This window comes from Arvicanthis niloticus, chromosome 15 (assembly GCF_011762505.2).
Source record: "Arvicanthis niloticus isolate mArvNil1 chromosome 15, mArvNil1.pat.X, whole genome shotgun sequence".
NCBI classification, from domain to species: Eukaryota; Metazoa; Chordata; class Mammalia; order Rodentia; family Muridae; genus Arvicanthis; species Arvicanthis niloticus.
Window position 1 is genome coordinate 3226063 of NC_047672.1, and position 15244 is coordinate 3241306.

General features: G+C 45.9%; 1 protein-coding gene across 3 annotated transcripts in view; it reads left to right on the forward strand.

The window, feature by feature from the left end:
- Dpp6 (dipeptidyl peptidase like 6) overlaps nucleotides 1-15244 on the forward strand; it is an 859276-nt gene that overhangs the window by 234461 nt on the left and 609571 nt on the right. The window contains exon 1 of one of the 3 annotated variants that reach the window (XM_034518899.2): nucleotides 12208-12658. The exons of the other annotated variants lie outside the window; for them this stretch is intronic. Within the exon in view, the coding sequence (XP_034374790.1) occupies nucleotides 12434-12658 (225 nt within the window). The 5' untranslated portion in view covers nucleotides 12208-12433. Of the gene's footprint in view, nucleotides 1-12207; nucleotides 12659-15244 lie in introns of those variants that run through there. 3 annotated transcript variants of the gene reach the window in all.

Here is a 15244-nt window from a genome sequence, read left to right on the forward strand (position 1 = left end):
GTCCATTTTTTCCCCCTCTGAGAGTAAAAAAAAAAAAAATTCTCAGCACTCCCCACATCTTCTTCCAGCTCCTTGTTTGTTTTTGTTTGCTTGTTTGTTTTTGTTTTGCTTTTCATTTTTTTAATTTGTAAGAAGAAAATCCATCCAGTCTCAGTAAGTCTTGTTTTAAATAACCCAAGAAGATCCTCACCTCCAGTTGAGACCTCACTGCTCCCTCATTGCCTCTAGCCTCTAGCCAGCTCTGTATCCCACCCACCAATGGCTCAGTGAATATAATAAGGCTTAAAACAATCCAACCCCCTCTGAGGTATAAGTTGTGTGCACGTGAGCCCAACTGTATAATTCATTCTCAGAACATTATGATGAAACATTAAGGCTGTGATCAGCCCTCCTCATCTTCTGGATATCTGATTGTTCAATAAAGAAGAAGGCAGAATTGGCTCATAGGCTCATATAGTGAGTTAATTTTAATTCTTTCTAAAGCATGGAAAGACTTATAAACAAGCAGTCTTCATTTTGGTAAGAATCAGTCTACCAGGCTGTCTTACTGCCCATGCAACCAGCTGGACAAAGAAATGCTGTGAACTGGAGGAAGGGTGGATCTTAGGCAGTTGGGGCTCTTGGACTGAATGAGCCTGCCTTTCTGAGCTCCCACAGCGCCCCCAAGTGGTAACATTCAGCTCAAAGTTGCTCCTTGTCTGGGGCTTCCAGGTGACTCCTGTGGCTTTATTTCTTCTGCACATGTTTGGTTACTTTTCACAGATGACTGAATTCATCAGAGGGACATCAACCTGAAAGCCGAGAGAGCAGTGTGTGCATTGGACATTGGTGTGTAATGAAGGAGGTGCTATCCCAAGAGAAGCTGATGGTGAAGTTGGGGCAGAGAGAAGCATGGGGAAAGGAGAGTAAAGAGAGAAGACTGTGAGACTGTGAGAGATAGATTTATCTCTCTCCTGCCTCACACTCTTTACATGGGTGAATGCAAAGAACAAACAACACATAGGTACAGTTCAGCAGACAAAAGAAAAGCCTGCAGGACATAGGCTTGAATCCTATAACCCAACTTCCCTCCCATTCTTTTTTTAACACCAGATGCTTTGGAGGGGTTTTGAAAGACAGATGATGCATGTTAACTCTCCTTTGTGGCTTGGCCCCTTATGACAACAGTCAAGGTCAACAAATATGAAATAAAGGGCAAAATTCACATTCAAGGCAAAGACCTTAAACATCCTTTCCCATATGCAATTCTAAAATGAAGCACTGCTGAGGAAATAATAAAAATATATATATGTGTTGAGAACAGTTTCTTCCCAGATACATTGGATATGGTAGTCTATGCATATCCACCCAAGCTGGGATTTTTTTTTCTTGTTGTTTGGATACTCATTCAGATAACAGATGTCTGAAGGCCTGCCTGGCCTTCCTGCTGTTTGCTGGCAGGACATTTCAAGACTGTGCTGAATTCTTGTGGCTACCAGCAGTCGTAACATAGCAAATGTGTTCAACCTTTAGACCCTGTAGCATGAAAACTGTGACCTACAAATATACTGGGCTACATGCATAGCGATGCCAGGATATGTGTTCATGAGCCACAGGTTAGACATGCATTTCAATTAGGTTTTATGACACCATGTCAAGGTTTATATTATAGAAGCCTCTTTAAGGGCAAAAGGCTTATATGTCTGAAAAGTCTAGAGTGCTGGCAAGTGTAAGAGTTTTATTTTTATACATCTTATTAGCTGCTTGTGGAATTTCATTCTTGCACACAATGTATTTTGATAACATGCACTATGTTAACTCCTCCAAGATCCTTTTACTCCTCCTAACTCCAAGTCTGTGGGACAGTGAACTGTGCTAGGAAACTTGGCAAGTTTGGGCAACTTCAGAGTCCCCAGCACCCAGGCATCCACCCGAGTCAGTAGGCGGTTCCCTGTTCCCTACCAGATTCCTGGCCTGGAACATGTGCCATGCTTCACACATAGGAAACGTGACCCGTGGCCACGCGTAGGCCCAGAAAAGAGTTCTCCATGCTAATGAGGTATCTGAAGGCCCCGAGAGTTTAGCCAATAAGCTTCCCTTCTCAAACACTCCTTCCTCCAAAAGGTATTTAATCTCTGGTCCACCCTGAGAAGGTGATATGCACCCACTTTCCATGTTGAACAATCAATAAACAATTTGGAACCAAAGGCTGTCTCTTTCATCAGGAACCACCATGGGGAGCATGGAGAAAGCCTTGGCTACAGAGCCGAGTTACCAAAGCCTCCCACAGAAGCTCCCTCTGTGCTCCCAGACAACCACTAATAAGCTAAGGACTTTTGCAGATGAACTAAGCTTAAGAGTTCCCCTCCTCTCCCAACCCCCCTCATCCCTGGGCTTGTCCTCAGCCCAAGGGCATCTTCTGTTCTTCACTCTTCTGTGACTTCCAGTGGCATCTGGATGTGCAGTAGTCTGAGAACTTCCAGCCCTGGCCTTGTCATAGGCCTGTGGACCCCCAACTCTGTTCCCAATTTCCTGTGACCCAGTGGCATCTGGATGTCCAGGAGTTTGGGAGCCCCCAGCCCTGGGATCCTCATTATGGGGCCTGTGGACTTCCTACCCTTCATTCCTGACCCTGTAAGTTTCCAGCAGCGTCTGGATGTCTGGGAGTTTGGGAACCCCAGCTTCAGCCTCCCACATCATAGGTTGTTGTTTTCTCATCCCCTGAGTGGTGTGTCAGCACTTCTCTAGAGCCTAGCACCTAACAGTGGCAGGGCAGAACACAAAGCTACACATGTCCTCTATTTTCATAGAACCCAGTGATTTTGATTTGTGCTTCTTAATACTCCTGGGTGCAGAGCCATTCACTGGAACACTGGTTCTCAACCCTCCTAATGCTGTGACCATTATATTGTGATGACTGTCAACCATAAAACCTTTTCATTGCTACTTTATAACTGTAATTTTGCTACTGTCATGAATCATTATGTAAATATCTAATATGCAGGTGGTCTTGGGCAACCCCTGTGACAAGAATCAGTTAACCTCCAAGGGTCCTTGACTCACAGGTTGAGAACTATCACACTAGAGCTTGGTTGGAGTGGCTCGAATAACAAATGTCCTGCATAGTCTTGAGTGTTTGAGCACTTGGCACTCCAGTTAGTGGTGATGTTTGGAAAGTTTTAGGCGGTGCCGCCACTGGAGGAAGTAAATAACTGGGAATGGGCTTTGAGAGTTAAAAATACCCACCTCTCTTTTTCTTTCTCTACTTTATGCTTTTCTTCAAGATGTGAGCTCCAAGCTCCCTGTTCCTGCTGTCATGCAGGCTTCTTTGTGCAGTGCCTCCCCTCCTTAATGGAAACCTATCACTCTGGAATGACCATAAGCCTAAGTAAACCTTCCTTCCTTAAGTTGCTTCTAGTCATATTGTCTTATCTCAGAAACAGACAGGCAACTGATACAATGGTCAGCCTACCGGAGGAGGACTGGCTCTTAAAGAAAACTGACCCCTCCCTGCAAAAAACCCATCAGTTGTTCATAGCTCCTAAATCGCAGGTAGAGGCACATGATTCCTCTGCCCTCCCTGACAGAATGCTGGCTCCACCTTATGCAGATCTACTGCAGACAGAGTGTCTGTGAATTCCTGTGTTCAGTGCTGTCATGTCTGGAGGGCACTGTTTTACTCAGGTTCTCCAGGCCTCTGACTGCTCCCTGCGCCTTGTGTGTATTGTGTGTGTGTGTGTGTGTGTGTGATAGAGAGAGTAGTAACTATGTCTCATTCGTGACTGAGCACTCTATGGATTATTCTCGACAACAAGAAGTTGTGAGTTCCTGCATTAACTGCCAACCACTGTACAAAAAACCTTCTCTGATGAGATCTGAGAGTTGCTATGATTCCTTAGTACAGACAGAAGTGGTTAAGGTCATGGTGCTCTTCTCCAGTCACATGCCCCCCCACCCCCGTCCTGTCCAGGTCTGGCACTCCTCTGGGCCTCATCAGCCCCGTGCTAGCATGCCCCCCAAACCTTGTTCCCATCCCTTAGAATATGAAGAGGCTCTCGACACTGAAAGCCACTTGCTTCTGTTGAGGGAATGTGCATAAACCAAAAGGAGGTCCTCAATTGGGGACCTCCAATTTCCCCAGAATTAAGGATACTGGCATCCTAAATTCAGAGAGAGAAAAAAAAAACAAAAAAAAAGATTTGCCTTGGAAGATTAACTACATGTGACAGTAGTATTTTCTGGAAGTTTGGGTAAGTTCCACCCTTATCCCTCCCCTTATGTAATAACTGAAGATATCAAATGATCTCAAGCTCTGATAAGGCCCTCCACTCTTACCACCCTCGTGGTCTGAATGAGGAAACTCAGGCCTGAGCCAGGCCTGCAATGAGGTGGGAGTTCAGGTGATGGTGCTCAGATCCAGAATCTCTGGGCTGGATGGAGAAGGCTTTGGCTCCAGGTTAGCAACCTCGAGCTTTAGGTTTGCATGGCTGCAAACATGTGTCTCTTCTTGTGGCCACAAGGGGGCTGCAGTGTTCTGAGAATCACATCCTTAAACAGTTTTGTTCGGAGACCAGAAAAACAGGGAGAGGTGCTAGACTGAGTAGTGTGTATGACAAAACAAAAACAAAAACAAAACACCAAACCAAACAAAAAACTAGCCCCTAGATTACTAGGAAAGAAAAACTGTTCGTGAAAGCTATCTAGAAAATACATTCTATTAAGACGGCCATTGTCCTAGGGTTTCCATTGCTGTGAAGAGACACCATGACAAAGGTGGCTCTTATAAAGACAAACCTTTAATTGGCACTGGCTTACAGTTTCAGAGGTGTAGTCTGTTATCATAACAAGCATGGAAGCATGTAGGCTGACTTGGTGCTGGAGAAGGAGCTAAGAGTTCTACATCTTGATCTGAAAGCAGCAGCAGAAAGAGACTAGATTCCTCACTGCATGAAGCTTGAGCACAGGAGACCTCAAAGCCTGCACCCACAGTGGCACACTTCTTATATCAAGGTCACACCTCCTCATAGTGCATGGGTCAGGCATTCAAAGACTTGAGTCTATGGAGGCCAAACTTATTCAAACCACCACAGGCATCTACTATAACTTGAGAATAGACATTCTGCTTGGTGGACAGAAATGTGGCAGGTTGTCAGCTATCAACTGATGATTGTATGAAACATGGTTTTTTTTTTTTTTTTTTTTTTTTTTTTGGAAAGCAAAACCAAAAGGTTTGGTTTTCTTCAAAGTATCCATCCAAAAGGCTTCCCAACAGCTTTCCAGAGTGTTTTCCACACTGCAAATCTAGGGACAGCGAACCATAGATGCTATCTTTTTAGAACCCATTCACCATGAAAAACTAGGTCTGATAAATACCAGAAAGAGGGCATTCTTATGAACCAAAATTTGAAGAATCTATGATGGGGAGAGGGCAGCTAAAGGCTTCCCCAAGCCTCCTCCTTTGTAGGGTCCAAAGTGGAATTGAATTGGGCATGGTGATGAATGTGGTTTTCTCAAAGATGGAGAGAAATGGGCTGGAGAGTGAGCTCAGCAGTCAAAAGGACCTGCTGATCTTCCAGAAGACCCTGGTTCATTTCCCATTATCCACATGGGCTCACGACTCCTTGAAATTCCAGTTCTAAGTGTCTGGCACAATCTTCTAACTACCATGGTCATATATACTCTTGTGTGTGTGCATGCGAGCAGAATGTGAGGGAGAAGAGCATGGGTGGCTTCTGGTGAGCCTCTTCTGGTAGCCACATAAGTTAATTTTAGACATTTTATCAGCCCACTTTCTTTCAAAATAAAAACCAAGGCTGGGTGTGGCTTATTCCTTGGATGCTCTGCACATCCAAGATGCCATCATCCTAAGTGGCTGTGTTGTCCTCTGTGGAGAACTCCCTGCAGGCACTTCTGTGGTTTGTCTTAGAATACTTACAACTTCTGTGTTCTATTCTATGCTGTATCTTGAATGTGATAATTTTATGTCACAGAGACAATTGCCTATTTAAGAAAGATGCTTAATGACTTGACTGTACTGGGAACCCCATCACCCCCTGGCATCACCCCTTGATGTCACCCCTGATGTCACCCTCACTCATTTCCATCTCATTTGGAGTTAAGCCTGGCTGAGTGGTATCAGCACCCTCAAAGGCAGCTGTTAATAAGACTTTATTCTGTCATGGCTTTACCCCAAGAAGGATGGAGTCCTTCAAAGCCCTTTGCAAACACTCATTTCCCCAAGTTTCCCCACAGAGATGGAAAGGGCTCTGGAGAAATGATGCAATTTGAGTATTGTTAGGTTAGAAAGCAATGTAATGGCAGTGACTGTGGGTGGGATGCCGAGGGGACTGAGGTAATAGGCCTATCAGGAGCTCAGATCAAGAGACAAGAACAAACAGAACCCACCTCACCCTATTGTGGTGGAGAGTGGATTCCACTTGTTGCCCTCTGTAAGTGAGGAAAAGAACTGTTCAAACTGAGGCTTACATGACTATTTATTTATTTAGCCAACAGGCAATTTCTGTTTACCTGTCAAGCAAAATATAAATATAAGTCATTGTAAGGGGAATTACTTTTTTTTGCGTTCCAAATGACTATGATTTGAAAATGCAGTTAGCTGTATAGACAAATCAGTTTTAACCTTTATGAGGAGGGAACTGTTGAGCAGCGGGTGGGGTGGAATGGATGGGGTTGCAGTCCTCAGGATTGAATTACCCACAAGAAATGGGCAGCTTCCTTTCGCTTTTATTGTTCCTAATAGAATCTGTTTTCATTAATGAGAAGCCACCAGCTCTCCTGACAGGCACACCCACATATGCCTGAGTCAGGCTATGTACTGACAGCTTCTGCTCTTACTCATGAGGATGTGGCCACATGAAGCATACATGTGCTTCACCACCAGCCCATGGAGATGAGTATTTACATGTAGATATTGGGTGCCACCTCTGTCCACACAATGCATTGAAATTCAAGGAGGTCTACTGAGCTACCTCAGATGGCACCAGCCCATTTTTCAACCTGCAGGTATGCCATGGGAGTTTGGATTGGATCTTAAGTGTTGGCAAAAAATGTAATAACATAGATTTTATAATGAACATTTTAATGGACTTTTACAGAGCAGATTCAGGAAAATTAAGTTCATAGAAGTCGGTTTTCAACTTAAATATGTTTATTACATTTATTGGTTTTTAATTAAAGACAGGTTTTCTTTATTGAATTAACTAAACAGCAAGGCCACAGCAGAGGTGCCGAGGGCTTCTTGATGGAATCAGTGTTTGAAAGTAAGGCTTTCCCTGATTTTCATTTTTGCCGTGCTCTTTGCCAAGTTGAGTGCATTTTGGCAGAATGGGGGAGGCTTTTAAACTATAATGTCAAAATGTCTCCTGAGAAAGGCATCAAGAGAAATGGATTCTTTCCTTTCACTCCAACTCAAGGACACACAGCATCCAGACATGTCCTCCACTCTAGCATGATTCTGAGTGAGCTGCTGAGCTAACACCACATCAGTGAGAAAGGGCTCTTCTTTTCTGACTCTTAAAAGGTCCTCTCCCTGGGCTGGAGAGATGGCTCAGTGAGTGAAGGTACTTGCTGCCCAGCCTGATGACCTGGGTTCAGTCCATGGGACCCACATAGTGGAAAAAGAGAACTGACTCCTGCAAGTTGTTACCTGGCCTCCACAGGCATGCACATATATACACTAAATACATATAGTTAACCTCCAGGAGAATCCTAACTGGACCCTCTAAAAATATGGGCCTCTTCTTGGGAATATGGAGCTTGCAGACTTTTTCAGCATGCCTTGGCCCTATGTAGAGAATAGTCCAAGTGTGTTACTCGAGGGTAGCACTTCTCACCCTTGAGTGGGCACTAGGCCTTCACAGAGGGCTGTTTCAGCATAGATCTCAAGCTGTCAGCCCTGGCTCTTTGTTTTGATGGCTCTAGAATGGGTATAACACTAGCATCTGTAAAATGGGTATAACTGTAGCATCTGTATTCCTAACATGTCCCCAGTGGAGGCTGCTGCAACTCTACACAATCCTCAGTGGGTTGAGAATGGTGTCTAATGACCACACTGTAAAAATTCAGGTTTTGTAAAGAACACACCTGCAATCTGGGAGTTTCTGGCAGTCATGTCCTGATAAAGCTACCCTTTAAAAAGACCAGCAGTGTGTAGTTGTAAACAAACGAAGAAGCTGTATCTCTGCATTTCGGGGGAAACCTGAGAGCCTGCTAATGAAGAACATTTATCTGATAGAGGCCTGCTGTCTGCTCTTCATGGCCACAGGTTTGGTTTAGTTCACCATTTCCACTTCACAACACAGCACAAGCAGCACCTAGTAGGCATCCAGGTACTTTCTGACCAAAGACATGAAGTGCTTGTAGTGTTACTAGGGATGCCCTTTCAATGCACAGACTGGGATCTTTCAGTTAGCTATCAATCATGGCATGTTATGTAACAAATTACCCCCTCAATGCAGCTGACTAGACAAGAAGTTATCCAAGTCTTGGGTTTACGCTAATGAACTTGAGCTCTGCTGGTCCACACGAGGCACAGCTAGATGCCTTTCCTCTGTGCTTCCCAACAGCATGGCATGACCACAGCCTAGGAATTAAGTCCAGGTCTAAGTGGCAGCAGCTAACAGGGGACAAGTGTCCTTATGGTGAGGTCAGCAGCCTCTGCCTGCAGCATGCTTATTCATGCATGTCAGTCATCCAGCCAGGCCCAAGGTCATCGGGTCAGGCAGAGATCATAACTCTGAAACTCTTGTGGGTGAGAGGATATCTGCTGCATAATATCCCAGCCTGTCACGGTTTGAGTATAGAAATAAATGGCTTACAGTTAGAGTCCTGTGTATTCGACTTTGCTGAGGTCTCTCACTTTCTCCTCAAGCCCCTCCTCTCCAAACATGAGCAGTTGAAGAAAGCATCACCAGAAAGAAGTGAAGATAGGAGATTAAAACTTTTCTGATTTTATAGCAAGTTTTTTAATTGAGTTAAAATAAGTGTTTTTCCTTGAAAACATATTGATATTTAAGTATGTTGAACAGTTGAGAAATAATTAAAGTCCCATTTTGCCTTTAAATTTTTTCTGAGTGTAGAATTTTGTGCAGTCCCTGTTTGGAATCTGTGCAGTGCCTACATCCCAGCTCATCCTTAGTAGTCATCATGCAAAAGCAGGCAAACAATATACAGGGGCTGGGGTGGGGTGGGGGGGGAGGCCGTTGGTGATTCGAAGTTAAGAAGGTACTTCTCCTGTGTGTTTTAACACTGTGTCGTGTGAATATCCAGATGTTTGTTTCATTTATCCCACATATAGAAGGCTGTTATCTGAAAGTGCAGATGCCGAATGCCTCAGGGAAGAAGCTCTTTCAGGGTATGTTACAGTGGCCATTTTATATCTCCAATATTAGTGGTCAGAAAGGGTAAGAGTCTTTTGGGTTTCCTTTGTTGTCAGTTTAAAAAGATCCGTAACATCTGCTGGATTGGGTGGTGTATGCTTGTTTATGATGTCTCGTGTTCATTCCAGGGAACAGTGTACACAGACACAATCATAAGGCGTCACAGGGAAAAGAGAGCAGGCAGACATTGGTTTTAAACAGTACAAAGGGGTGCAAATCCCGACACGAAACAGCCTACAAATAAGCCAACGTGTTTCATCCGCTCGCCGCGACGGATCTGCCCTTCTAGGCAGAAAAGCTTGCTCCAACCGATTCCCTGGTTGTTAAAGAGTTTTATAGTTTAATGTTTTTATTACACCTGTTTCTCTCCCTCTCTCTCTCTCTCTCTCTCTCTCTCTCTCTCTCTCTCTCTCTCTCTCTGTGTGTGTGTGTGTGTGTGTGTGTGTGTGTGTGTGTGTGTGTGTTCTATAACATACTTGTGGAGGTCAGAGCACAACCTGCAAGAATCAGTTACATTGTACCGTGTGGGTTGTGGAGATTAAACACAGGTTGTTAGGTTTGGTGATAAATACGCCCATGTACCTGCAGCAGAGCCATCTCAACTCTCCTATAGTTTTTACTTCACAAACAAGATGGTCAAAGCCAAGTTGGGCAAGGGTGCTTCGACCTGTTTTCCTTCCAAGACACTAAGATCCAGTTAAAAGCCCCCCTGGTTTTATTTTCCCTCACAATACCTCATTCCTTATATTGTTGGGGAGGGGTTTCCAGAGGCCAGACTTGATTAATTATGTGTCATCATAATAATGATCATAAGTTCAGCATTCTCTAAATCCCCATTACCTCACCCACAGTACAGTTTTAACCTGCTTAGTCCTTCCCAGGGGATTATGCAGTGCCGCAGTCTCTTAAAAGCACTGTGCAGTTTGTGTGCCCATGTTCAGGGGAAGACTGGATCTGCAGGTATGTTGCCACAAGTTCATGGCTTCATGATCCCTTAAAATGGCCCTGCATGCTTTGTGCTCACTGTGGAGGATAAAGACTGTGGCCAAGTTCTCCACTTAGCTGTGTGTCTCCATCAGAGTGCATCAAGGGATATTTTACACACACATAGCTCTTCCCAGCCCCCTGACCTCTGTTTCTTTCAAGCCAGCCTGGCCAGGCTCTGTCTCCTCCCCCTGCTCCCATCTTCTCCGTTTTTTCTGTTGGTGCTTCAGATTTACCTCTTTGGATAGAAAATTTTACTTTAATTCCTTCCCCGATTTTTAAGTTTTTATGGCCTTTTGTTTTATAATATGTTTAAATATGAATAATCTATATTTTCAAGTTAACTTAATTTAAATTTTAAACGTTGAACAAAGTTGAATATTTACAGATTCACCAGAGAAAATAAGTCTTGAATGTCAACACACACACACACACTTTCTATCAACTTACTGACTTCATCATTAAATAAATGATTAAATTTTGGGGCTAGAGACATGGCTCACCTGTTAAGCACACTGTGAAAGAGGACCTGAGTTGAGATTCAAGCACCTATATCAGGAAGCTCACAACTGCCTGTACGTCTAGCTCCAGGAGATCTGACACCTCCTTCCTCTGAGAGCACCTCATTCCCGTGGACATACTCATGCAGAAACACATAATTACAAAAAAATTAAAATAGCTCTTTAAAGTTCTATCATTAATTCACAATAGTTAACAGGGAGGAATCCAGGAAGCAAGTAGGGGGAGATGCCAGACATGGCCTAGACTAACAGACACAATTTGTGCCTCTCTCCACACGAGGGCACTTGAGCACGCTTGAATGCACCAAATGAGTTTGTTATTGGAAGCTGCACAGCATTTGGTGTCAAAGCGCCCCTCTCACTGCATCTCAATGCCAAGATGGGGTGGAACAAGGTTTGGAAAGGTTCCTGACTTCCAAGCACTTTAGCATTTTCTTGTATTTATACAAAGACAGGCAGGCTGGAGCCAGGTGTGCCCTGGAAATGTATCCCGAGGCTTGAACTAGGCCTGACCAGGAGTTCTAATTTCTATTGCCTGTTCTAGACTTATCCTTCCCTTCTTCAGAAGATCAAAAGAAAATGTATCTTTTTTTAAAATCCTAGGTGATGGAAGGAAGGTGGGTCCGGGAACACATTTCCCTGAGCCTTCTCCTTACAGACCTTCCTCCTTTTCCTGGCTCCTCCTTCCTCCTGTGCTCTTCAACTGCATTCCTACCCCAGACTCTCCAGGGCCTTTGTCAAAGTTAACCAAAGCCCCAGAAGAACACTGCCAGGCAGGAGTACCTGCCAGGCACTGGAAGGCAGCAGCGCCCTGCAAACCAAAGCAGATACCATGGGAGCCATGACCCAGAAGCCCCAGGGACCCCAAGGCAGTTAGGGTTTCTTTGCTTAGCTCTGTCCTCTTGTACTGCTGTCCTCTCTCACTGGGATACACGGCCTCCTGCCCAGCTATGAGTGCCTCAGCCCTGAACCCCCATGCACTACCCAACTGACATCCGGAGAGAGTTTTCCTGTATCTAGCATCTACCTCCAGCTCCCTGGGACTGGAACTCCCCAGGTGCCATCGCCACAGCAGGAGCTGGGTACCCTGCTGAGAAGGGGAAGGAGGAGCTGCAAGGGACTGAGGCTGGGACCAGAAGATGAGCTGGTATCTAGGTGGTGCCAAATAAAGGGGCCTAGACATGTCCGCTCCCTTGGTGTGCTTCTAGTGTCTTGCCTTCCTTCCATCTCTTTGGTGAGGCCGAACGTGGCTGTGGCGAGGACTTGAAAAAAAAAGAAAAGCAAAAAGAGAAAGCATCACTCCGACCCCTGGCTTCCGCCCTGCCGGGGAGGGGGCGGAGAAGCTGAACCAGGCAGAGTCGCTCAGCACCCTGGCGACTCGACTCGCGAGTGGCGCGGAGCGGCCGGGCTCGCCTTTCTTCTTTCCCCACCGCCTCCTTTTCCCCCCTTCTCTCTTTTCTGCTGGAGGGGGTGGGGAGAGGAAAGAGAGACAGAGAGAAAGGAAATTTTTTTCCGAACCTTCCTAACCAGCGAGCCAGCGCACGGCGGCCCATGGCTTCGCTGTACCAAAGGTTCACCGGCAAGATCAACACCTCACGCTCCTTTCCTGCGCCCCCGGAGGCCAGTCGCCTTCTGGGTGGCCAGGGGCCGGAGGAGGATGCGGGCCCGAAGCCCCTCGGGCCGCAGGCGCAGGCGGTGGCGCCCCGGGAGCGCGGCGGTGCTGGTGGCCGGCCCCGGTTCCAGTACCAGGCGCGGAGCGACTGTGACGAGGAGGACGTAAGAGCATCGTGGTGGGTGGGTGGCGGTGGTGGGAGCATCGGCGGGATGCACACGGGCCTGGCGACTTGTAAGGGTCTCTGGGTCCCCTGCGCCTTGTTTTGCGTTCCTTCCTGCCTTGCCGGAGCGTGCTCAGACACTCTCCTTGGCTCCTGATCTCATAGTCCGGAGCAGATCTTTGCGGTGGTGGCCAGGAGTTGGTACCTGGAGCAGGAAGGGTTTTGGAGCTGCGCCTGCTGGGATGTAGACTGTGCTTGGAATTCGCTAGATGCGTGCATGTCTGTGTGTAACCGCATCCTGCTGTGGTTCTCAAGGAGGGAATTAGATGTGTGTATGCTTAGAGTTGTGTTTTAGGTTTATTTTTCTGCTTTATGGCTCAGGGAACAGCTAGTTCAGGCTGTTTTTTTTTTCTTCCTACCACTTGTCACAGCAACTATCCAACCAAGGTGGTCCTCCTCTCCTCTCCACTCTGTCCCCTTTTTACTGTCTCCAGACACCTTCTCTCTGCACCCAAGGATTAGACTTTAAAAAATGTCCTACCTTTAGAGCCCTAGCCTCTGACCCAAGCCCAATAGAGCTCTCACCACGCATGCTAATTGGGGCTGCAAGCCTGTGGTCCAGCAACTTTATTTGGACCATGCTCCTTCCTTAAGTAGTTCTCAGAGAGGTCTCTTACACTAGGCTCAAAGTCTAGGCTTCAAATACTGAATTTGCATATCCACCTAGAAATCAAGGATTCTTTCAGGGTACTGGTGGGGGCCACAGAAATGGGTCGAAGGTCTTGTACTGATCCCTCTCAGCAGTTGGTCCCACTAGGTCTTTCAGGGAGGAAGAGCTTTTCCTAAGACCTGTTCTCAGGGAAAGAAGGCAACTCCCAGGTGAGCCCTCAGGCAGGCAGGTCTGGTTTGGCTGCAGCAGCCCTCAGCTGTGCAGCGACTGCGGAGTTACTGAGGTCCCTTTTCAGTGTGGTTCTGTAGCACCTGGGTCTTTACACAAGCCTCTTAGTCTCCTTCACCCTTGCAGAGCAGGGCAGCCCATCACCCTGGAGGAAACATGAGGTGTGCCCATGAGACATACAGGGTCTCACTTAGCAAGACTTCAGTGTTTAGTAATTGTTGGTGCAAGCGAGCAATGTTTCCATGAGAGAGGGGCTCTCAATTGCCACATCTTACAAAACCAGGGAGGCCATGCTACTGTTAATTGTTGGTTTTGTGTTGTTTTATGATTCCATAGGGACCGCCACAGAGGTGACAGGAGTGGGTAGGAGGCCCACCCACAGCCATGCATCATGCATTTATTTTTCCTGTTCATTTCCTCTGGCTAGAAAAAGATATCACAGACTAATGTCCCTCACTCCGGTGGGTCAGTCTTGAGGAAAAGGGACAAATTATTGACATCTGGTTTAAAGAACTATAATTCTTTGAGGGTGGTAGTGAGCAATAAATAATTCTGGAGAATTCTATTTATTTAGCATCCTGTGGATATAACTGGGTTGCAATGCAGACAAGAAACACACACACACACACACACACACACACACACACACACTGAAATCTGGCTTAAAAGCTTTGGATAATGGGTCTGGAATGAATTTGCTTTGCTAAGCAGGCTCTAGATGTCGCTAGCAGAAAGGACAGACAGTGCTGGGAGCACCAGCTGGTCTCCGCCCATCTGGATTGGGTTTGTTTGTTTGTTTTTTAAGATCCTAGCTGAGAGCTGGCAGCTCCCTCTTTTCATTCTGAAGCATAGCTAGAACTGCTTCTCAGGCAAGTCTGAGGTCAGCATCGAAACAGATCAGTGTGACATCCACCATGAGAGTTCTGAAGGGTACCTTCCTCCAACTCAAGTTCCAACACCGTGTGTCCTGCAAAACCCAGAAATGTGTGTGTGTGTGTGTGTGTGTGTGTGTGTGTGTGTGTGTGTGTGCGCGCGCGCGCGCGCGCGTGCGTGCATGCAACCATGCACATGGGCATTGGTCAAGTGTCCTTAGTATTCTGTGGTGTGTATATTTTTTCCAGTATTTGGTTATAATAAGCACTTACCTTTTCTACAAAGCAGCAGGTGTGCGGGATGAAGAAGCATGGGGGTGGGTGAATTAGGAGCTTTATAGGTGGTACGACTGTCAGGCAGAGGAGTCATGATAAATGAGTAGATTTGAGCTGCTCTTGCCACAAAATCAACAAAAATAGCCATGTGAGGTGGTGAGCACGGTTGTTTTCATTCTCATCAGCCTTCTTACTTCCTATACGTGCCTATAGCATCATGGTATTCACCTCCTATGTACTCACGGAAGCATTACGTTTCAGATGTAGGGTTGAGCCAATGACACAGAGCTAAATGTAGCCTCAACTTAAAAACTTCCTTTTTTAAAATTGGCAAAACATTTACCAAAAGACACAAATCAAACTATCTTTCTTCCAAAAACAGAGGCTACAGTTTGCTTGCAATTAAAGGTAATTGATAAAGTCCTTGTGTTTAAAAAACTTAGATATGTCAAGATTGAAGGACCTCACATTACACCTCTGTCTCTCTCTGTCACTCTCTGTCTCTCTCTTTCTGTCTCTGTCTCTGTCGGTCTCTCTGTCT